The sequence below is a fragment of the Nerophis lumbriciformis genome, linkage group LG14 (assembly GCF_033978685.3).
Source record: "Nerophis lumbriciformis linkage group LG14, RoL_Nlum_v2.1, whole genome shotgun sequence".
NCBI lineage: Eukaryota > Metazoa > Chordata > Actinopteri > Syngnathiformes > Syngnathidae > Nerophis > Nerophis lumbriciformis.
This window is the reverse complement of record NC_084561.2, coordinates 34,453,601-34,479,660: the sequence shown is the minus strand read 5'-3', so window position 1 is coordinate 34,479,660 and position 26,060 is coordinate 34,453,601. Positions and strand designations below refer to the sequence as shown.

At 39.1% G+C, this 26,060-nt stretch overlaps 1 protein-coding gene across 4 annotated transcripts in view; it reads left to right on the top strand.

The window, feature by feature from the left end:
• tns3.2 (tensin 3, tandem duplicate 2) overlaps positions 1-26,060 on the top strand; it is a 135,220-nt gene that overhangs the window by 24,169 nt on the left and 84,991 nt on the right. For all 4 annotated transcript variants that reach the window (XM_061975572.2, XM_061975571.2, XM_061975569.2 and 1 more), the window contains exons 4-5: positions 8,720-8,816; positions 19,084-19,152. In XM_061975572.2, coding sequence (XP_061831556.2) covers positions 8,720-8,816; positions 19,084-19,152 — 166 coding nt within the window. The remainder of the gene's footprint in view (positions 1-8,719; positions 8,817-19,083; positions 19,153-26,060) is intronic.

Here is a 26,060-nt window from a genome sequence, read left to right as displayed (position 1 = left end):
GAATGTGGCTAGGCATTGTCTTGCTGAAATAATCAGGGGCGTCCATGAAAAAGACGGCGCTTAGATGGCAGCATATGTTGTTCCAAAACCTGTATGTACCTTTCAGCATTAATGGTGCCTTCACAGATGTGTAAGTTACCCATGCCTTGGGCACTAATGCACCCCCATACCATCACAGATGCTGGCTTTTGAACTTTGCGTCGATAACAGTCTGGATGGTTCGCTTTCCCTTTGGTCCGGATGACACGATGTCGAATATTTCCAAAAACGATTTGAAATGTGGACTCGTCAGACCACAGAACACTTTTCCACTTTGCATGAGTCCATCTTAGATGATCTCGGGCCCAGAGAAGCCGGCGGCGTTTCTGGATGTTGTTGATAAATGGCTTTCGCTTTGCATAGTAGAGCTTTAACTTGCACTTACAGATGTAGCGCCGAACTGTATTTAGTGACAGTGGTTTTCTTAAGTTTTCCTGAGCCCATGTGGTGATATCCTTTAGAGATTGATGTCGGTTTTTGATACAGTGTCGTCTGAGGGATCGAAGGTCACGGTCATTCAATGTTGGTTTCCGGCCATGCCGCTTCCAGATTCTCTGAACCTTTTGATGATATTATGGACCGTAGATGTTGAAATCCCTAAATTTCTTGCAATTGCACTTTGAGAAACGTTGTTAAAGTTAAAAAAAGTTAAAGTTAAAGTACCAATGATTGTCACACACACACACTAGGTGTGGCGAGATTATTCTCTGCATTTGACCCATCACCCTTGATCACCCCCTGGGAGGTGAGGGGAGCAGTGGGCAGCAGCGGTGGCTGCGCCCGGGAATCATTTTGGTGATTTAACCCCCAATTCCAACCCTTGATGCTGAGTGCCAAGCAGGGAGGTAATGGGTCCCATTTTTTTATAGTCTTTGGTATGACTCGGCAGGGGTTTGAACTCACAACCTACCGATCTCAGGGCGGACACTCTAACCACTAGGCCACTGAGTAGGTTGGTTCTTAAACTGACTATTTGCTCACGCAGTTGTGGACAAAGGGGTGTACCTCGCCTCATCCCTTCTTGTGAAAGACTGAGCATTTTTTGGGAAGCTGTTTTTATACCCAATCATGGCACCCACCTGTTCCCAATTTGCCTGTTCACCTGTGGGATGTTCCAAATAAGTGTTTGATGAGCATTCCTCAACTTTATCAGTATTTATTGCCACCTTTCCCAACTTCTTTGTCACGTGTTGCTGGCATCAAATTCTAAAGTTAATGATTATTTGCAAAAAAAAAAATCTTTATCAGTTTGAACATCAAATATGTTGTCTTTGTAGCATATTCAACTGAATATGGGTTGAAAATGATTTGCAAATCATTGTATTCCGTTTATATTTACATCTAACACAGTTTCCCAACACATATGGGAATGGGGTTTGTAGCTTGAGGTTGCATCAATCAATCAATCAATCAATCTTTATTTATATAGCCCTAAATCACAAGTGTCTCAAAGGGCTGCACAAGCCACAACGACATCCTCGGTACAAAGCCCACATACATACATGTGTCATGATCCGTGGTCCGGATCATTTTTGTTATGTTTGCTTTGGACTCCCTTCATCCCTGTTTGTGCACTCCTGGGTTTATGTTGGTCACCTTGGGGATTAATTGGGTTCACCTGCCTCTGGTTAGTGGTCCCACGCTCAGCTGCTGTCAACCACTAATCAGAAAGCTATTTAGACACCTTTCTCACCACGCTCAGTCTGGCGTCATGGTTTGCTTCATGCTCTAGTCACGTAACATTTGCTTGTCTCCTAGCCCATGCTAAGTTTAGTTTTGAGTGTGAATGGCACGTGTTTCTTTCGACTTGTTCTCTGTTCTTGGTGGTGCTTTGATTTGTTTGAGAATTAATTCGACCTCGTCTCACAGGATGTAGTTTCTCTTAAGTATCCTTCTTGAAAATGGCCTCGCAAATACAAACCCTGTTTCCATATGAGTTGGGAAATTGTGTTAGATGTAAATATAAACGGAATACAATGATTTGCAAATCCTTTTCAACCCATATTCAATTGAATGCACTACAAAGACAAGATATTTGATGTTCAAACTCATAAACTTTCCTTTTTTTTTGCAAATAATAATTAACTTAGAATTTCATGGCTGCAACATGTGCCAAAGTAGTTGGGAAAGGGCATGTTCACCACTGTGTTACATGGCCTTTCCTTTTAACAACACTCAGTAAACGTTTGGGAACTGAGGAGACACATTTTTTAAGCTTCTCAGGTGGAATTCTTTCCCATTCTTGCTTGATGTACAGCTTAAGTTGTTCAACAGTCCGGGAGTCTCCGTTGTGGTATTTTAGGCCTCATAATGCGCCGCACATTTTCAATGGGAGACAGGTCTGGACTACAGGCAGGCCAGTCTAGTACCCGCACTATTTTACTATGAAGCCACGTTGATGTAGCACGTGGCTTGGCATTGTCTTGCTGAAATAAGCAGGGGCAACATATGTTGCTCCAAAACCTGTATGTACATTTCAGCATTAATGGCGCTTTCACAGATGTGTAAGCTACCCATGCCTTGGGCACTAATACACCCCCATACCATCATAGATGCTGGCTTTTCAACTTTGCGCCCATAACAATCCAGATGGTTCTTTTCCTCGTCCACAGTTTCCAAAAACAATTTGAAATGTGGACTCGTCAGACCACAGAACACTTTTCCACTTTGTATCAGTCCATCTTAGATGAGCTCAGGCCCAGCGAAGCCGATGGCGTTTCTGGGTGTTGTTGATAAACGGTTTTCGCCTTGCATAGGACAGTTTTAACTTGCACTTACAGATGTAGCGACCAACTGTTGTTACTGACAGTGGGTTTCTGAAGTGTTCCTGAGCCCATGTGGTGATATCCTTTTACACACTGATGTCGCTTGTTGATGCAGTACAGCCTAAGGGATTGAAGGTCACGGGCTTAGCTGCTTACATGCAGTGATTTCTCCAGATTTTCTGAACCCTTTGATGATATTACGGACCGTAGATGGTGAAATCCCTAAATTCCTTGCAATAGCTGGTTGAGAAAGGTTTTTCTTAAACTGTTCAACAATTTGCTCATGCATTTGTTGACAAAGTGGTGACCCTCGCCCCATCCTTGTTTGTGAATGACTGAGCATTTCATGGAATCTACTTTTATACCCAATCATGGCACCCACCTGTTCCCAATTTGCCTGTTCACCTGTGGGATGTTCCAAATAAGTGTTTGATGAGCATTCCTCAACTTTATCAGTATTTATTGCCACCTTTCCCAACTTCTTTGTCACGTGTTGCTGGCATCAAATTCTAAAGTTAATGATTATTTGCCAAAAAAAAATGTTTATCAGTTTGAACATCAAATATGTTGTCTTTGTAGCATATTCAACTGAATATGAGTTGAAAATTATTTGAAAATCATTGTATTCCGTTTATATTTACATCTAACACAATTTCCCAACTGATATGGAAACGGGGTTTGTAAATCTTTTTTTTTTACTTGGTCTGAGGAAATATTCAAATTTTTTGAGATAGGATTTTTGTGTTTTCTTAAGCTGTATGCCATAATCAGCAATATTAAAATAATAAAAGGCTTGCAATATTTCAGTTGATGTGTAATCAATCCAGAATGTATGACATTTTCAGGTTTTTAGTTGCATTACAGAAAATAAAGGACTTCATCACAATATTCTAATTTTCTGAGAGAGTCCTGTACATCTAGGCTAATCAAAGCAAAATCCCCCTGACCCCATATGGTGCGATCTTGCATGGATTTTAAGAGAACATATTTGAATAATTGCAGCAATAGTGGTCTCTATCCCACCAAACTTGTCGCTGAAGAGATAGGATTCATTTGTGTGCTTCGTGGGTACATACTGTAACAGGGATTCCACTGCAAACAAACAAAACAAAAACAAACAATGGTGGACTCAACGGTGAAAAATATGGTAAAATACCCTCACAAAATAACAAGGATTGTGAAAGTGTATAAATGTATTTATAAGAAGTATTTACAAAAATTAGAAAATAGTACTTTATTTATTATTAATAATGTCTGTAAAAACAAGACATTACTATTACCTAAAAAATTCAGCCACCCTGAATTATTGGTAAAGGCTTCCTTACAAACCCCATGCCTCTCCCACCAAATTACAACAAATTGCACAGATCCATCAAATAAAAGGGACCTTTGAAAATGTTAATCTAAATTTCTTCGCAGTCTAGATAATATGTATTTAATAGGCTTTGGTGTACATTTTGCTTCATAGTCTCATTTATAACCTACTTTCTGCATGTGCCTGAAAGATGTGTGTTTGTGGAGGTATTCCCAAATTGCAAATGAAACCACACCTCACCCTCTCCAAAAGTATGAATCAATCTTTTAAAAATGTACACTGTTAAATATATATCTTGAAGTCGTCACCGCTATTTTTTTTCCAGATATATAATTTCACCCGGGCACAACATTAGGTACACCTGCCCTCTCTTGGATCTTTATCCTACCTTCTCTTGTTTTTCCTCAAACCAAGTCGTAATGTTGCAATGTCTGCGCCTTTTTCTGGCAGAGTTTAGCGGCCAATCCAATTTCGCAGTGGCCCAAATGTCTTGGACAAATAAACACATAAGTATTTATCTTATAGTCTTCAATTCATAGACATAGAGCAGTCGGAAGTGCATGAAACAATAAGGATTGTATACCCTGAAGCAGGCTTGTCCAGGATGACCACATACTCTATCTATATATCCTCAATCCGTTACGTCACTGATTCGCCTCTGTTGAAAAAAGACTCCAAAACTCCGCAGGCAGAGCTCGTGCCCAAATGCATAAACCTTATGATTCGACCATCTGCTTTGCAGAATGCAGACTTTCTTACCTCCGCCAAAGATGCCATGTTTTTACCTGGCTTTGTTTCTGTGTATGTTAGCAACATAACTCAAACAGTTATAGATGGCATTTGATTAATTTTTCAAGAAATGTCTAAAAAACAATTCTTTGCATCTAATGCACACACACGGCTTACGGCGTTCCACGGCCCTCCACCTTGTTGGCCCCACGCTGCGTAGAGGATTCTGAGAGATGTAGTTTATTTTCAGACCCGGCCAACGTTAAAGCACCAGAAAAAAAACTACACTGCAAAAACTGAAATCTAAGTAAGATTAAATATCTCAAATAAGGGTGATATTTGCTTATTTTCTGTCTGATAAGATAATTCTTCTCACTAAGCAAATTTGATGTTAGTGTTTCACTTGTTTTAGGGGTTTCGGTCCTAAATGATCTCAGTAAGATATTACAGCTTGTTGCTGAAATTGTATGACCTATATTGAGTAAAACATGCTTGAAACTAGAATATCAACTGATGCAAAGCTGTGTCATTAACACTCGCAAGTATAAAACTACCTTTCTAAAGTAATAATTTCTTACTTCAAGCATGAAAAAAAAATCATGATGTATGCATATCAATATGTCAAGATAATGGCACTAGCATTTACTTAATTTAAGAATATTTTTCAACATATTGAGCAAAAAGGTCTATTTTTTTTTTCTACCAAGAAAAATGCACTTTTGTTATTAGTGAGAATATACTTATTTTAAGGTATTTTTGGGTTCATTGAGGTTAGCTAATTTTACTTGTTTTGGAAAGTCTAGACAAGACGATTTTTCTTGTTCTATTGGCGGATAATTTTGCTTAGTTCAAATAAAATACCCCTAATTTTTATTTTTTTTTTTCTTGTTTTTGAACACTGACTTTTTGCAGTGTACACACCAAGATTTTGTTTGATACTGTCACGCGTCACGGCATTATTGTGAAGACTTTGACACCGCAATACCGTAGTATCTGCAATACCGTTACACCCCTACTAAATACATATAAATGACGAATTAAATGGCTAATTGAACATTTAACCTAACTTTTTACCTATATTGAAGACTCTCGAGTAGCAAAGAAAGAGGAGGGTAGGGGACTGCCACACAGATTTCAAATTCGTACTTTGCTTTGAGTTTTTTCTTGAATTCAACAGTGCTTCTGACCTTCGTTATCAAAGTGCCATTTGCAACTTTCTTTGACCCCATACTGGGTAATTTTATAGCCATACTGTACTGTATTGGTACATGACAAGACTCACCAACGCGTGGGATTTTGTTTAGGCACTAGGTACACGTGCAAACGGACTAGATTGTTAAGCGCAATGTTTAGCTGTGTGATTATTGAAGGGCAAATTTTTGGGGGAGAAATGGGTCGTAGAAAACCGAGGTACCACTGTACTGCTAAAACTGTCGTAGAAAAGAGGTTAACTTCTTAAATCAGCTGAGGGATCTAACAAGTATTTCCCCCAATATATTGAATATAGCGGTGTTTTTCAACCTTTTTTGAGCCAAGGCACATTTTTTGCGTTGAAAAAATCCAGAGGCACACCGCAAGCAGAAATCATTAAAAACAAAACTCAGTTGACAGTAAAAAGCCGTTGGGTATGACTTTAAACAATAACCAACCATGCATCAATATAGCTCTTGTCTCAAAGTAGGTGTACTGTCACCACCTGTCACATCACACCATGACTTATTTTGAGTTTTTTTATGTTCTCCTGTGTGTAGTGTTTTAGTTCTTGTCTTGCGCTCCTATTTGGTGGCTTTTTCTCTTTTTTTGGTATTTTCCTGGAGCAGTTTCATGTCTTCCTTTGAGCGACATTTCCCGCATCTACTTTGTTTTAGCAATCAAGAATATTTCAGTTGTTTTTAATCCTTCTTTGTGGGGACATTGTTGATTGTCACGTCATGTTCGGATGTATATTGTGGACGCCGTCTTTGCTCCACAGTAAGTCTTTGCTGTCGTCCAGCATTCTGTTTTTGTTTACTTTGTAGCCAGTTCAGTTTTAGTTTTGTTCTGCATAGCCATCCCTAAGCTACAATGCCTTTTCTTAGGGGCACTCACCTTTTGTTTATTTTTGGTTTAAGCATTAGACACCTTTTTACCTGCACACTGCCTCCCGCTGTTTCTGACATCTACAAAGCAATTAGCTACCTGCTGCCACCTACTGATATGGAAGAGTATTACACGGTTACTCTGCCAAGCTCTAGACAGCACCGACACTAGACAACAACACATCATTTGCAGACTATAATTACCCTATTTTTCAGAGTATAAATCGCTCCGGAGTATAAGTCGCATCGGCCGAAAATGCATAATAAAGAAGGAAAAAAACATATATAAGTCGCACTGGAGTATAAGTCGCATTTTTTGGGGAAATGTATTTGATAAAACCCAACACCAAGAATAGACATTTGAAAGGCAATTTAGAATAAATAAAGAATAGTAAACAACAGGCTGAATAAGTGTACGTTATATGAGGCATAAATAACCAACTGAGAACGTGCCTGGTATGTTAACGTAACATATTATGGTAAGAGTCATTCAAATTACTATAACATATAGAACATGCTATACGTTTACCAAACAATCTGTCACTCCTAATCGCTAAATCCGATGAAATCTTATACGTCTAGTCCAGTGGTTCTTAACCTTGTTGGAGGAACCGAACCCCACCAGTTTCATATGCGCATTCACTGAACCCTTCTTTAGTGAAAAATAAAATGTATTTTCTTAATTTGTAAATATTAATCATGAAATGATGTTATTATATTAAATAAATACTAATAAAGATATATTTTACAAACAGAAAGTTACAGTAATGTACACATGATCCCATGTTTACATCTCATTGTGCAACATGTGAATGTTTTAGTGGGAACTAAATGCGATATCTGAAAGGGGCACAAATTATTTCCAAAGCAGGACCCCCCACCTAGTACACAGCTCATGAAAAACAATATTTTTTGTTATTGTCATTGTAAGTGGGCCAAAACACTTATATTAGAAAATAATCTCATGGAAATGACTGCTGTCATTTGATTATAATAATAAAACATTTAACTTGTTATTTTTGTCAGGTTTGGGACAGGTGTGCTGCTGGTGTGGCCACAGTGCATGTGCACGTCTGACGTCGCTCACATGTGCTCCACTGAATGCTCAAGGAGTTTTTGCGTTTGCTCAAGCATATGGAAAATTAGAGGGAAAATTGTTTGGCGGTATCCATAGTACGTAATAAATTTTCATTTACACGATGAGTCGGGTGTGTCTTGACCTCCGCGGCGGAGGCTCCGTCGAACCCCTGAGGCCGACTCACCGAACCCCTAGGGTTCGATCGAACCCAGGTTAAAAACCAGTGGTCTAGTCTCTTACGTGAATGAGCTAAATAATATTATTTGATATTTTACGGTAATGTGTTAATAATTTCACACATAAGTCGCTCCTGAGTATAAGTCGCACCCCCGGCCAAACTATGAAAAAAACTGCGACTTATAGCCCGAAAAATACGGTACTGGTTTGCAAAAAAATATTTTTAACCCAAATAGGTGAAATTAGATCATCTCCCACGGCACACCAGACTGTATCTCACGGCACACTAGTGTGCCGCGGCACAGTGGTTGAAAAACACTAGAATATAGGAATATATTTTCCCTATTTTGTTGTAGTCATGTTCTCTGCTCTATTCTTTCTTCCATGAATACACGGTCTGTTTACTCCAAAACACTGTCTGTACTCATACACACATCACAAGACTGTAATCTGCTGACGTGTGTGTATTTATCATCTCATATGACTGTGGAAGAATGATTCATCCTGATTCCCTCCTTCTTGTTTTTATCTTTTTAAGCACAAGTTCAAGGGCGTAGACTTCAATGGACCGAGTGATAGCTCCGAATTTATCCCACCAACTCCAACCTTCCCAGTGTCTCCTCCAACACCCTATGGTAAGACATCATCACTGTGTTTTAGGGATGTCCGATAATGGCTTTTTGCCGATATCCGATATTGTCCAACTCTTTAATTACCGATACCGATATCAACCGATACCGATATCAACCGATACCGATATCAACCGATATATGCAACCGTGGAATTAACACATTATTATGCCTAATTTGGACAACCACGTATGGGTGAAGATAAGGCACTTTTTAAAAAAATTAATAAAATAAGATAAGTAAATTAAAAACATTTTCTTGAATAAAAAAAGAAAGTAAAACAATATAAAAACAGTTACATAGAAACTAGTAATTAATGAAAATGAGTACAATTAAGTGTTAAAGGTTAGTACTATTAGTGGACCAGCAGCACGCACAATCATGTGTGCTTACGGACTGTATCCCTTGCAGACTGTATTGATATATATTGATATATAAAGTAGGAACCAGAATATTAATAACAGAAAGAAACAACCCTTTTGTGTGAATGAGTGTAAATGAGTGTAAATGGGGGAGGGAGGTTTTTTGGGTTGGTGCACTAATTGTAAGTGTATCTTGTGTTTTTTATGTTGATTTAATTAAAAAAAAAAAAAAAAAAAAACTAACAAAAAAACCGATACCGATAATAAAAAAAACGATACCGATAATTTCCGATATTACATTTGAACGCATTTATCGGCATCTCTACTGTGTTTACATGCACACAATATCCCTGTATGAACCAGGATTTAGTAAAGACTCTGAAAACTTTTGAGACACCTAAACAACTTCAGATTAACAATTCGAATCAAATAAGTTTCCTGGTATTATTTAAACAATTTGCACCCCTGGCATAAGTCTGTATTAACCCACATTTTAGGTGTATATAAAGTATGCAGTAGGTAAACACATAAATCAGAAAATGCACCCGCCCAGAATATGAAATGGTTATTGTGCATGCTTACTGCTCAGATCACAAAGGACTGAGGGACTTCTTTTGGTCTGGGATGGAGTCAAACTGAGGAGGTTAAGTTTTACATATCAAGGATGCATAGGCGCAATGCCGAAAACCCACGTGGGATTGATGGCAACTTTCAATCTGTAAAATACTTTTTGAAAAATTAATCTTGTTGTTGTTAATTTAAAGCAGGTTTGGCTTTAATACACTTTACGTATTAATAAAGTCACAAATCTTAGAGTCTATAATTGACAGAGAGTAACCAATATTTAGTTGTGCCTGGTAATGAACTAATAACACAATCTTCTTGACTTTGAAAACACTGTACACGAGCGAATGAAGGACATTCTTACTCAACAGCCATACATGTCACACTAAGGGTGGCTGTATAAACAATGCCAACACTGTCATAAACATGTGCCATCACCGCAACATAACATAAACACTACAGAACAAATTCCCAGAATTCCCTGCAGCACCAACATCCAATGTAATGATACCAAGTACAATAGCGTATCTCGTCGATACTACTATGATTACCGTATTTTTCGGACTATAAGTCGCAGTTTTTTTCATAGTTTGGCCGGGCTCCAGTGCGACTTATATATGTTTTTTTCCTTTTTTATGCGATTTATACTCCGAAAAATACGGTATATCGATATTTTTTAACATCACAAAATCTTCTTTAGTTTTTTTTAAAATGTATATAATGTTTATAAACTCAGGTAATATGTCCCTGGACACATGAGGACTTTGAATAGATAGATAGATAGATAGATATATAGATAGATAGATAGATAGATAGATAGATAGTACTTTATTGATTCTTTCAGGAGAGTTCCCTGAGGAAAATTAAAATCTGACCAATGTATGATGCTGTAACTACTTGGTATCGGATTGATACCCAAATTTGTGGTATCATCCAAAACTAATGTAAAGTATCCAAACAACAGAAGAATAAGTGATTATTACACTTTAACAGAAGTGTAGATAGAACATGTTGAAACAGAAAATAAGCAGATATTAACAGTAAATGAACAAGTAGATTAATAATAAATTTTTACAGTTTGTCCTTAATAATGTTGACAGAATAATAGAATGATAAATGACACAATATGTTACTGCATATGTCAGCAGACTAATTAGGATTGATTGATTGATTGAAACTTTTATTAGTAGATTGCACAGTACAGTACATATTCCGTACAATTGACCACTTAATGGTAACACCCGAATAAGTTTTTCAACTTATTTAAGTCGGGGTCCACGTAAATCAATTCATGGAGCCTTTGTTTGTTTACTTACTACTAAAAGACAAGTTGTCTTGTATGTTCACTATTTTATTTAAGGACTAAATTGCAATAATAAACATATGTTTAATGCACCCTAAATTTTTTTGTTCAAATATAGCCAATAATGACATTTTTTGTGGTCCCTTTATTTAGAAAATTACCGAAATACTTTTGGTACCGATACCAAAATATTGGTATCGAGACAACACTAATACACACACACCGATCGGCGCCTAAGCAAGGACGGAAGACATTTATTGTTAGATATTCTTACTATAGATACTAGGGGTGTAATTATACGCTCGGCTCATGAGATAAGACGCTACAGGCAGTGATGGGCAGTAGCTCGATACAAGTGGCGATGCTCCATAGCTTAACTACATTTAAATCACACCTTTTGAATCAGTAGCGATTCCTGTCGCTTGGCTATTTTTAGACCCATGTAACGAAATAGCGCCCTTCAAAAGCTTTACGCTACGAAAGAGGAGACAGAGAAGAGAAAGAGAGAAAATGGATGGCAAACCTGGGGGGGAATACGGAGAAAATCCAAGTTGGTTGGTTTATGTATTATGATTCAATATTGGCTAAGGTAAGGCCAAAAACATTGCAAGCAGGCCAATCAACTACAAACCCTGTTTCCGTATGAGTTGGGAAATTGTGTTAGATGTAAATATAAACGGAATACAATGATTTGCAAATCATTTTCAACCCATATTCAGTTGAATATGCTACAAAGACAACATATTTGATGTTCAAACTGATAAACATTTTTTGTTCTTGCAAATAATCATTAACTATAGAATTTGATGCCAGCAACACGTGACAAAGAAGTTGGGAAAGGTGGCAATAAATACTGATAAAGTTGAGGAATGCTCATCAAACACTTATTTGGAACATCCCACAGGTGAACAGGCAAATTGGGAACAGGTGGGTGCCATGATTGGGTATAAAAGTAGATTCCATGAAATGCTCAGTCATTCACAAACAAGGATGGGGCGAGGGTCACCACTTTGTCAACAAATGCGTGAGCAAATTGTTGAACAGTTTAAGAAAAAACTTTCTCAACCAGCTATTGCAAGGAATTTAGGGATTTCACCATCTACGGTCCGCAATATCATCAAAGGGTTCAGAGAATCTGGAGAAATCACTGCACGTAAGCAGCTAAGCCCGTGACCTTCGATCCCTCAGGCTGTACTACATCAACAAGCGACATCAGTGTGTAAAGGATATCACTACATGGGCTCAGGAACACTTCAAAAACCCACTGTCAGTAACTACAGTTGTTCGTTACATCTGTAAGTGCAAGTTAAAACTCTCCTACGCAAGACGAAAACCGTTTATCAACAATACCCAGAAACGCTGTCGGCTTCGCTGGGCCTGAGCTCATCTAAGATAGACTGATACAAAGTGGAAAAGTGTTCTGTGGTCTGACGAGTCCACATTTCAAATTGTTTTTGGAAACTGTGGACGTCGTGTCCTCTGGACCAAAGAAGAAAAGAACCATCCGGATTGTTATAGGCGCAAAGTTGAAAAGCCAGCATCTGTGATGGTATGGGGGTGTATTAGTGCCCAAGACATGGGTAACTTACACATCTGTGAAGGCACCATTAATGCTGAAAGGTACATACAGGTTTTGGAGCAACATATGTTGCCATCCAAGCAACGTTACCATGGACGCCCCTGCTTATTTCAGCAAGACAATGCCAAGCCACGTGTTACATCAACATGGCTTCATAGTAAAAGAGTGCGGGTACTAGACTGGCCTGCCTGTAGTCCAGACCTGTCTCCCATTGAAAATGTGTGGCACATTATGAAGCCTAAAATACCACAACAGAGACCCCCGGACTGCTGAACAACTTAAGCTGTACATCAAGCAAGAATGGGAAAGAATTCCACCTGAGAAGCTTAATAAATGTGTCTCCTCAGTTCCCAAACGTTTACTGAGTGTTGATAAAAGGAAAGGCCATGTAACACAGTGGTTAACATACCCTTTCCCAACTACTTTGGCACGTGTTGCAGCCATGAAATTCTAAGTTAATTATTTTTTTGCAAAAAAAAAAAAAAAAAAGTTTATGAGTTTGAACATCAAATATCTTGTCTTTGTAGTGCATTCAAATGAATATGGGTTGAAAATGATTTGCAAATCATTGTATTCCGTTTATATTTACATCAAACACAATTTCCCAACTCATATGGAAACAGGGTTTGTAGAATGCAAAACGATGTTGCTTTAGGAGGGCTTCCAAAATAAAACCTTGCACATCATAAACATATTATTTTGTTGCACGGTTTCTTCCGGGGTGACTCAATAGGCCATTTACCCATTCTTTTATTTGATTTACATAATTTCTTAACATTTGATAAATGTTCTGGCGAACCTGACAGCTATGTGAGCGAACCACCCAGACAGGAGGGAGGCGATGAGAAAATGTCAATGCTGCTTGGTTACACACAGGTATAAAAGTTACATGGGATTACAGTCCTGGCACAAAATTATGTTCACTTTTAGTGATTTCCGTTTATGTTAAGATTGAGTTTGTTAATGTCTATTTTGTGGAACAAATGTTTTAGACTTTTCCTTTGTCATTTTTATTGTCATTTTGCCATAGTGGTTTCTGTTAAAAAAAAGTAATTTGTGAAGTATATTTATATAGCACTTTTCTCTAGTGACTCAACACACTTTTACATAGTGAAACCCAATATCTAAATTACATTTAAACCAGTGCGGGTGGCACTGGGAGCAGGTGGGTAAAGTGTCTTGCCCAAGGACACAACGGCAGTGACTAGGATGGCGGAAGCGGGGATCGAACCTCGAACCCTCAAGTTGTTGGCACGGTCACTCTACCAACCGAGCTATACCGCCCCTTTATCCTGTGCTGAAAAGTCTCCATTCCAATAGAGAATACTGCATTTTCCTTATTATAAGGCGCACCGGAATATAAGGCGCACTGCCGATGAGCAGGTCTATTCAGGTCTTTTTTCATACAAAAGGTGCACTGGATTATAAAACGAATTAAAGGGGTCATATTATGATTTTTTTTCTAAATGTAAAACACTTCCTTGTGGTCTACATAACATGTAATGGTGGTTCTTTGGTCACAATGTTGCATAGATTATGTTTTACAGATCATCTTCAAGTCGCTTTTTGACAGTCGCTTCAGGATGCACCGTTTTGTGGGCGGTCTTATTTACGTGGCTCACCTTACAGCGTCTTCTCCCCGTCATCTTTGTTGTAGCGGTGTAGCGTGCAAGGACGGGAGTTGTCAAAAGATGGATCTAACTGTTTTAATGACATTCAGACTTTACTTAAACCAACAACGGAGCAGCATCTCCTCATCCGTGGCTCACTAGTGCAACAACAACGCCGGAAATGTGTCCCGTGAAAAAACGTCCGACTGGAACTCTCTAATAACTAAAGTTCCTTGGGTGAATAATGTAAACTCACTACACCGGTAGTTTTTAGTGCTTTCGTAGCGAGTCTACTGGCAGATAGAAGTAAGAACTTTATGCTACTTTATATTACAAATGGCAACCTACTCAGTGGCCTAGTGGTTAGAGTGTCCGCCCTGAGATCGGTAGGTTGTGAGTTCAAACCCCGGCCGAGTCATACCAAGGACTATAAAAATGGGACCCATTACCTCCCTGCTTGTTGGGGGTTAAATCACCAAAAATTATTCCCGGGCGTGGCACCGCTGCTGCCCACAACTCCCCTCACCTTCTAGGGGGTGATCAAGGGGATGGGTCAAATGCAGAGGACAAATTTCACCACACCTAGTGTGTGTGTGACAATCATTGGTACTTTAACAACAGCACAAGGTGAATGCCCCATAACAAGAAGATAGTGAAAATAAGTTTATCGACTACGGACTACAGTGGCGGACGTGCGCAAATTTTCAGGACTTATGCAGATCTCAAATACACATCAGAAGGTAAGAAAAGTTGGTTTTGTATAATATTGTGAAACAAATGGCAGATAATATGTCTGCTAATGGGTGCCATTTTGCGGTCCTTATACACACACCATAGTAACACTTGTATCTCTGACTACGGTAGCCGTAATAGGCCGACAATCCATCAAGCGGTGCGGCTTCAAAGTCATACTAAACCATTTTCGCAGATATTTGAGTGCCGTATGTAAAGTTTTGGTGTTGTTTACTGCCGTCATATTGCAGTCTACACGTATCTCTTATGTGTGACTACTATCTACTGGTCGCACTTATCATCACACCATGTACCAAATAAAATTGCTTCGAGGTCGGTAAGCACAACCAGAATTATTCCGTGCATTAGGCACACCGGGTTATAAGGCGCACTGTCGGTTTTTGAGAAAATGAAAGGATTTTAAGTGTGCCTTATAGTCCGAAAAATACGGTATATATTTTGATGTTTTTTTAATATTAATATTATTATTGTTTTACTGCCTTTTTTTCCAGTGTTTTTCCCCATATTTTTTACATTTACTTTGCAAATCAAAATGCATTTTACAATGCAGACAGAGGGCATGTTTATAGTTTGTTTATTATACTAACACAATTAGACAGAGCATTTTTTCTCTGCCATTTCTTCAGTGGGAAGTTGTACATTTAGTTGAAATATATATATATATTGAGATATATACTTTTGATGTGTAGCTTGTAGTGTAGCTCGCTACAATTCACTGGGGATAGCTTCCCCTTTAGCTTGGCTACATTTCATCGAGAGTAACTAGTAGCTTAGCTTACTATATTTTTCAAGTACCTTACCCATCCCTTTGTAAATTATATAAAAAAAAATGATTCCAATCATTTCTAAATTAAGATACCTGAGATTTGAACAATGCCAACTTTTTCAGCAAGCAAGCATCATAATCCACTGAATTATCCAGCCTCTGAGTTTTAGCTTTAGTTATGGTTTAGAGTTGGCCATTAGGCTCTCAATGTGCAGTTAGGGTTTTCCATTAGGATTAACGGTTAGGGGTTACGTTAGGGTTCAATGTACAGTTAGGGTTAGGGTTTTCCATTAGGGCTCCAGTTCACAGTTGGGTTTTTTAAAAGTTTCAATAAGGCTTTTGAGTTTGGCTTCATCATGATGATTACTACTCAATTGCATTACTTAAATTATTACAAAAATATTTTGAACATTACCAATCAATCCACCTGACATTTGGACCCTGCCCCACTCAACCATTATAACCCACTGAACTATCCAGCCTGTGAGTTTTAAGCTACAGATAGGGTTAGGGTTTTCATTAGCGTTTCAATGTAGTTAGGATTCCCTATTAGTATTAAGGGTTAGAGTTGTCCTCAAAGTATAGTTAGGGTTAGGGTTTCCCAGTAGGGTTAAGGGTGAGGGGTTAGAGTTGTCCCCAATGTACAGCTAGGGTTAGGGTTAAGGTTTCTCATTAGGGTTTCAATGTACAGTAAGGGTTAGGATTTCCTAACAGGATGTATTTCAATGTACAGTTGGTGATGTTACAATTTTTAATCGGCCTTTTGAATTTATTACTCACTGGCATTATTTAAATGATTAAAAACACTATTACTCACTGGCATTATTTAAATGATTAAAAACACCAATTCGAACATTACCAGTCAACCTACTTGAGATTTAAAACCTGACCCACTTGCTCAAAGATCAAGCATCATAACCCACAGACCTATCTAGCCTGTGAATTTTGAGCTAAATTAGGGTTCGGGTTTCCATTAGGAATTCAATGTACAGTTAGTGTTAAGGTTTCCCATTAGAGTTAACGGTTAAAGGTTAGGGTTGTCCTCAATGTAAAGTTAGGTTTAGGGTCTCTCGTTAAGGTTTCATTGTACAGTTTCCCATTAGGGTTTTAATGTACAGTTGGGTATGTTAAAATATTTTTTTCAGACTTTAAAATATTAAAAAAACAACATTACCGATCAACCCACCAAGGTTGTTCAGAGATCAACCATCATAATCCACTGAACTATTCAACCTGCAAGTTTCAAATTGTTTTTGGAAACTGTGGACGTCGTGTCCTCCGGACCAAAGAGGAAAAGAACCATTCGGATAATTGTAGGCGCAAAGTTCAAAAGCCAGCATCTATGGTGGTATGGGGGTGTATTAGTGCCCAAGGCATGGGTAACTTACACATCTGTGAAGGCACCATTAATGCTGAAAGGTACATACAGGTTTTGGAGCAACATATGTTGCCATCCAAGCAACGCACTCACGGACGCCCCTGCTTATTTCAGCAAGACAAGGCCAAGCCACGTGTTACAACGGCGTGGCTTCATAGTAAAAGAGTGTGGGTACTAGACTGGCCTGCTTGTACTCCAGACCTGTCTCCCGTTGAAAATGTGTGGCACAATATGAAGCCTAAAATACCACAATGATTCACAATGATGTGCAACTTAAGCTGTACATCAAGCAAGAATCGGAAATAATTCCACCTGAAAAGCTTCAAAAATTGATCTCCTCAGTTCCCAAATGTTTACTGAGTGTTGTTAAAAGGAAAGGCCATGTAACACAGTGGTAACAATGCCCCTGTGTCAACTTTTTTGCAATGTGTCGCTGCCATTAAATTCTAAGTTAATGATTATTTGCAAAACAAAATTAAGTTTCTCAGTTCGAACATTAAATATCTTGTCTTTGCAGTGTGAATATAAGTTGAAAAGGATTTTCAAATCATTGTATTCTGTTTTTTTTTAAATGATTTACACAACGTGCCAACTTCACTGGTTTTGGGTTTTCTAATCCTATCACCAGTCAGGAATCAGCAACATGTACAATAAATTGTTGTCTCCATTTTTCATGACTACTACACAGGGAGCTAAATAGCTAGCCAATCACAGTTGTGGTTGCTCACTCCCAGAAAAAAAACATTGCCCCCCAGTGTTTTGACAGATAATTACAAGTCACATGCTCAACAGCTGACAGATGGGCGGATGTAATGACTGCATCGTAGCATAATGAAGCCATTACTAGGACGACACTAAAAATACAAATGTTGTAAATATAAAGTGTTTTAAGAAGTAAGAAGAAAAAAGATGAATCGTTGAACTAAATCAGTGAAGAAGCTGTTAAATGTGTACAAACAGCACTAAGCTATTCAACTGATTAGCTTTAACTACCATATTTTACGGATTATAAAGCACACTTAAAATATTTTTTCCCCCTCAAAACTCGACAGTGCGCCTTATGTACGGAATAATTCTGGTTTTGCTTACCGACTTCGAAGCTATTTTATTTGGTACATGGTGTAATGATAAGTGTGACCAGTAGATGGCAGTCAAACATAAGAGATACATGTAGACTGCAGTATGATGGCAATATGACTCAAGTAAACAACACCAACATTTTGTGTTCCATTGAAAATATAGAACATTACACACGGCCTTTAAAAATCTATCAAAATGTTTTAGTAGGACTTTGGTAAGCTATGAAGCCGCACCGCTTGATGGATTGTACTGTGCTTCAACATACGAGTATTATTATGGTGTGTGTGTATAAGGTAAGACATTATCTGGCATTTTGTATCACAATATTATGCAAAAGCAACTTTTCTTACCTTCTGGTACCTGCTGATCTGTATTTGGGATCTGCATAAGTCCTGAAAAATTGCACGCGTGGCGACACCGTCGTCGATAAACTTGTTATGGGACATCCATCCTCCACTGTTGCCATTTCTAATATAAAGTAGTGTAAAGTTCTTACTTATATCTGTCAGTAAACTCGCCATGAAAGCACTAAAACATACCGGTGTCGTGAGTTTACATTATTCACCCAAGGAAATTTAGTTATTAGAGAGTTCCGGTCGGACGTTTTACACATTTCTTGTTCTTGTTTCCGGATGTGGAGATGCTGCACAATGATTCCTTAAATGCGACCTATAATCCGGTGCGCCTTATATATGAATAAAGATCGAAAATAGACCATTCATCGGCAGTGCGGCTTGTAATCCGGTGCGCCCTATGGTCCGGAAAATACGGTACTTTAAATTTTGCAAATGTGGACCTTGAAGGAAACTTTGGAGACGCCCGTACTGTACTGTATTTTATGTTTTGGAATCTTATCGGTTTTCTTTTTCTCTTCCCAGTGAAACACTTTTCAGAGTTTTCTCATACCCGGACTGGTGGTCAGTGGGAAAAAGGCAGCTGGACTCAAGGTAAACGTTCTCGGGAGTGTGTGAGCATTTACAGATGCGTTGGTGCCAGCATGTAGACTGGATTTTCTGCTTGGCTGCTGGGGAAGGTTGAAGTGAAACATTCACTGCTGGTGGCTGCCAGACAGGGTTCAAGAGTTGGCTGGAATGTTTTCTTGGCATTACACACATACATGCACACACACGCGCACGCACGCACGCAGACATAAAAAAGTGTGTTTTTTTCTGGGTATGGCTTTGGTTTTTGGTCAATCCTGTTTTGGAAAAGAAGAGAGTTTTTTTTTTCTTAAGCAGGTTTCAGTATTTGAGTCTTTTAATGTTAATTCATTGTGTCTTTGAATTTGCTTTTTTTGTTTGTTTTGAGGATTGTTTGCAAAGCAGATTTATTACGATTCACAGAGAACAGTTGATGCTGCATGTCTAATAATAGATTTGGGTGATAAAGGAAGACTTCTACTGACAGGATGTCCACTCGCATCCTGTTCTAGGAGGGGAATAATATCCTGAGGACTGAGTGTTTCAAGAGTTATGTACCACACAGCTTTTCGGTCGCATCGGAATTCAGTTGAGAGCCTTAAATAACAGTTTCAAACTTGGAATGGTTCATTTTAGAGATGTCCGATAATATCGGACTGCCGATATTATCGGCCGATAAATGCTTTAAAATGTAATATCGGAAATTATCGGTGTTGGTTTCAAAAAGTAAAATGTATGACTTTTTAAAACGCCGTTGTACGGAGCGGTACACGGACGTAGGGAGAAGTACAGAGCAGTTGTGTCTCCCAGTCATACAAACCCCGTTTCCATATGAGTTGGGAAATTGTGTTAGATGTAAATATAAACGGAATACAATGATTTGCAAATCCTTTTCAACCCATATTCAATTGAATGCACTACAAAGACAAGATATTTGATGTTCAAACTCATAAACTTTATTTTATTTTTTTGCAAATAATAATTAACTTAGAATTTCATGGCTGCAACACGTGCCAAAGTAGTTGGGAAAGGGCATGTTCACTATTGTGTTACATGGCCTTTTCTTTTAACAACACTCAGCAAACGTTTGGGAACTGAGAAGACACATTTTTTAAGCTTCTCAGGTGGAATTATTTCCCATTCTTGCTTGATGTACAGCTTAAGTTGTTCGACAGTCCGGGGGTCTCCGTTGTGGTATTTTAGGCTTCATAATGCGCCACACATTTTCAATGGGAGACAGGTCTGGACTACAGGCAGGCCAGTCTAGTACCCGCACTCTTTTACTATGAAGCCACGTTGATGTAACACATGGCTTGGCATTGTCTTGCTGAAATAAGCAGGGGCGTCCATGGTAACGCTGCTTGGATGGCAATATATGTTGCTCCAAAACCTGTATGGACCTTTCAGCATTAATGGCGCCTTCACAGATGTGTAAGTTACCCATGTCTTGGGCACTAATACACCCCCATACCATCACAGATACTGGCTTTTCAACTTTGCGCCTATAACAATCCGGATGGTTCTTTTCCTCTTTGGTCCGGAGGACACGACGTCCACAGTTTCCAAAAAAAATTTGAAATGTGGACTCCTCAGACCACAGAACACTTTTCCACTTTGTATCAGTCCATCTTAGATGAGCTCAGGCCCAGCGAAGCCGACGGCGTTTCTGGGTGTTGTTGATAAACGGTTTTCGCCTTGCATAGGATAGTTTTAACTTGCACTTACAGATGTAGAGACCAACTGTAGTTACTGACAGTGGGTTTCTGAAGTGTTCCTGAGCCCATGTGGTGATATCCTTTACACACTGATGTCGCTTGTTGATGCAGTACAGCCTGAGGGATCGAAGGTCACGGACTTCAATAATAAATATGGCAGTGCCATGTTGGCATTTTTTTCCATAACTTGAGTTGATTTATTTTGGAAAACTTTGTTACGTTGTTTAATGCATCCAGCGGGGAATCACAACAAAATTGGGCATAATAATGTGTTAATTCCACGACTGTATATATCGGTATCGGTTGATATCGGAATCGGTAATTTAGAGTTGGACAATATCGGAATATCGGATATCGGCAAATAAGCCGTTATCGGACATCTCTAGTTCATTTAGAACAGGGATGCCCAAGTAACTGGACGCTATCCCATTTCCTCAAGCTATGGAATGGACCGAGGGTCAAAAAGGAGCCAGGATGTTAATGGCGCGTTAAAAAAATGATCGCCGTTAAAGGATCTTATAGTTTACATGTGATAATCGCGTCTCTATTGCCTGTGCATCTCTACCTTAAAAGGCGATCCGATATGAATCTCGATACAGGGGTTACGATACGATTCACTAACAATACTTTTTAAAACATTACGACTCGATGCGATTCGATGAAGATGGTGAAAAGAAAATTCAATGTATCAGGTTTTATGTGTGTTTATTTTTTAAATAGACACATACAAAATAGGTGGTTCCTGTATTATTATCAAATAGTAGAGATGTTCGATAATGGCTTTTTTGCAGATACCCGATATTCCGATATTGTCCAACTCTTAATTACCGATTCCGATATCAACCGATACCGATATATACAGTCGTGGAATTAACACATTATTATGCCTAATTTTGTTGTGATGCCCCGCTGGATGCATTAAACAATGTAACAAGGTTTTCCAAAATAAATCAACTCAAGTTATGGAAAAAAATGCCAACATGGCACTGCCATATTTATTATTGAAGTCACAAAGTGCATTATTTTTTTTAACATGCCTCAAAACAGCAGCTTGGAATTTGGGACATGCTCTCCCTGAGAGAGCATGAGGAGGTTGAGGTGGGCGGGGTTGGAGGGGGGGCGGGGTTTTTGGGTAGGGGGTAGCGTGGGGTGTATATTGTAGCGTCCCGGAAGAGTTAGTGCTGCAAGGGGTTCTGGGTATTTGTTCTGTTGTGTTTATGTTGTGTTACGGTGCGGATGTTCTCCCGAAATGTGTTTGTCATATTTGTTTGGTGTGGGTTCAAAGTGTGGCGCACATTTGTAACAGTGTTAAAGTTGTTTATACGGCCACCCTCAGTGTGACCTGTATGGCTTTTGACCAACAATGCCTTGCATTCACTTGTGTGTGTGAAAAGCCGTAGGTATTATGTCATTGGGCCGGCACGCAAAGGCAGTGCTTTTAAGGTTTACTGGCGCTCTGTACTTCTCCCTACGTCCGTGTACCACTCCGTACAGCGGCGTTTTAAAAAGTCATAAATTTTACTTTTTGAAACCGATACCAGTAATTTCCGATATTACATTTCAAAGCATTTATCGGCCGATAATATCGGCAGCCCGATATTATCGGACATCTCTATCAAATAGTATAATTATCAACTTCAAAGCATTGCAGTCCATACACTTAAAGAAAAGATGATGTGTAAAATAAAAAAAATGCAATTTGATTAAGACTGTAAATTAATTTTCTTCTGTCGATACTTTTTCTTTGTTATATATTTGAGTATCAAAATTGATCAAATGACTGAAAGGTTGAGATATTTAGAACAAACCAAATCTTTTGACTGGCTTGTTGACATGAACGATAGGTTTGTTTTATTTGATCCGTGACAGAGATGAGCTGTCTTAAGAGCAGACATTCAGTAGAACGGGGACCGCCTGTGAGGAAATGCTCACAGCAGCACCGCTTGTACGTTAAGGACATTAGAGTGTTACGCGCTTTCATGTCTCCAAATATCACCCCCCAAAAAAATTGCTAGATTTGTCGCTCGTCACTTTTGAGAAAGAATGTCACGAAGGGGAGTTGAAAATATTCTTGATTTAGCGAGAAAGTCGCCAAATTTACAACACTGCGCTGAAGTGTGTGTGAAAATTTAAGACCCGCCTACGTTGCTTATGATTGTTTTTCAACCACTGTGCCGCGGCACACTAGTTGGAGATGATCTAATTTCACCTATTTGGGTTAAAAATATTTTTTGCAAACCAGTAATTATAGACTGCAAATGATGTGTTGTTGTTGAGTGTCGGTGCTGTCTAGAGCTCGGTAGAGTAACCGTGTAATACTCTTCCATATCAGTAGGTGGCAGCCGGTAGCTAATTGCTTTGTAGATGTCGGAAACAGCGGCAGGCAGTGTGCAGGTAAAAATGTGTCTAATGCTTAAACCAAAAATAAACAAAAGGTGAGTGCCCCTAAGAAAAGGCATTAAAGCTTAGGGAAGGCTATGCAGAACGAAACTAAAACTGAACCGGCTACCAAGTAAACAAAAACAGAATGCTGGAAGACAGCAAAGACTTACTGTGGAGCAAAGACTGCATCCAGAAAGTACATCCGTACATGACATGACAATCAACAATGTCCCTACAAAGAAGGATAAAAACAACTGAAATATTCTTGATTGGTAAAACAAAGTAGATGCGGGAAATATCGCTCAAAGGAAGACATGAAACTGCTACAGGAAAATACAAAATAAAGAGAAAAAGCCACCAAAATAGGAGTACAAGACAAGAACTAAAACACTACACACAGGAAAACAGCAAAAAAGTCCAAATAAGTCACGGCGGGATGTGATAGTTGGTGTCAGTACACCTACTTTGAGACCAGTGACGTGCGGTGAGGTTCATGGCTGGTGAGAAACTGACTTCATCACAGTCAGATTTACAAACATATGAACCCTAAAGAGTATCTTATTCACCATTTGATTGGCAGCAGTTAACTGGTTATGTTTAAAAGCTCATACCAGCATTCTTCCCTGCTTGGCACTCAGCATCAAGGGTTGGAATTGGGGGTTAAATCACCAAAAAATATTCCCAGGCGCGGCACCGCTGCTGCCCACTGCTCCCCTCACCTCCCAGGGGGTGATCAAGGGGATGGGTCAAATGCAGAGGACAAATTTCACCACACCTAGTGTGTGTGACAATCATTGGTACTTTAACTTTACATATACAAACTGTAGCACACAAAAAAGCACATTTAATAAAAAAAATGTTATTATGGTCTTACTTAATAATGAAGTCCATGCGCAGCTCCTTTTGAACAAAAGCATCGATAACTTGTTTATAGAAGTCTTCCTTATCTTTCTTCAGTTTTAAAAGTCTCTCTGTCTCGATGGAGATCTTCCTTTAAGTATTACCTCCTGCTTCGATTGAAAGTCCAGTTTAGAAAACTGTTTTATTTTAGATATGTAATCCTCTATGTTAATAGTCCAGGCAAGAGGAAAAAATAAACGATCGCTGCTAACTGTTGCTGCTTGTTGTCACTTCTTCTGCAGCCGAGTAGTCGCAGAAATGATCTCTGGGATCACTAGCGCCCTCTACCACCAGGAGGCGGGATTACTGCGAGCCTCAGCCAGTGCGTCTTCGCAGCCGTTTTATGATTGCTCAGCACAAGAAATACGTTACACACATACAGTTGTTGACAAAATACACTGTACATTATATACCTCAGCTAACTAAACTATGGAAATGTATAATATAATTCATATAGCAATACGGTCTCACTGCACAGCAGGCCAGCAGTTAGCCGAGTCATTGCGCAATCCATGGTGAGGCTCAACTGGCTGCTGACTCACCGCAAGTCTCTTCTCAGTATTTGAACGACAAATGTGAAAATTCAGCGATTTTGAATAAAACTAATCTAAAACTGGTGAAGTTAAATGGAAAATAACTTTATAGTATAATCACTGGATACATATAACAATTTAATTAATTTGTTTTCTTTTTACATTTTTTTTCTTTCCATGATGGCAGGTGAGGCCCCGCCTCACCTGCCTCCCCTGACTGCACGTCACTGTTTGAGACAAGAGCTATATTGATGCATGCTTTGTTATGCTTTAAAGTCATATCCAACAATTGCGAGAACGACTTTTTACTGTCAACTGAGTGTTGTGATCCGCTGCCCGGATCATATTCTGTTTGTTTTCAAGTCACTTGTGTTTTCAGCACCTCTTGAGTTTGTTTGTTTCTGTTGCCATGACGGCAGATTACAGTCACCTGCCTCTGGTTAGTGTTCCGGACGCGCACCTGTTGCCCGGGCACTAATCAGAGAGCTATTTAGTTTATGTGCTGGCCTCACTCGGTCTGTTGGTCTTGTTTGCTCCCATGCAACAAGTTACGCTCTTGGTTACGCTCATAGTCTGCATTTTTTATATTAGCATCTTTTGGCTACCCTTTTGTTTTCCGTGCCGTGGGCACCGCGCAGCATATTTTGTTCTGCAACTAAAATAAATAATTCAATCTGACCTGCAAGCCGCTTCCTGACATCCCTCTGCATCTTGAAAAGACGACCTCCGGCATCACAATGCCACGCAAGCGTAACACTGAGTTTCGTTTTTTAATGAATTCTGCTGGTGGTGTGCTTCCGGATATTTTCAACGCAAAGAATGCCTTGGCTCAAAAAAGGTTGAAAAACCTCGTGTTGTCCCTTCCTTGGTTGGCTAGATTTAGGCACCATCATTTATGGATTGGGCTGTGATGTTTTTTTTCGGTGAGTCAATCAGAATTACTCGAACGATGGCAGGCCGCAAGGAAACAAGTTTATGATTATGACAAAATAAATATAGAGTAATAAATGGCTGAAACGTTGGAGCAGACGGAAGCCCAGAGAGTGCGACATGGTCACGCTGCAAATCTGGAACTTTTGAGCCAAGCTATGCTGAATGAATACACTGCCCAAATAAACTGGAAACGTCCCCGGCCAGCTTCACCAAACGGACTACTGTGCATCGAGTAAGTCACTATACTATTGATCATGATACATGTAGAACATCACTGTACACTACAGCAGTGTTTTTCAACCACGGCACACCAGATACAGTCTGGTGTGCCGTGGGAGATTATGTAATTTCACCTAATTGGGTTAAAAATATTTTTTGCACATAAGTAATTATAATCCGCACATAATGTGTTGTTGTTGAGTGTCTGTGCTGTCTAGAGCTCGGCAGAGTCGGCATGTAATACTCTTCCATA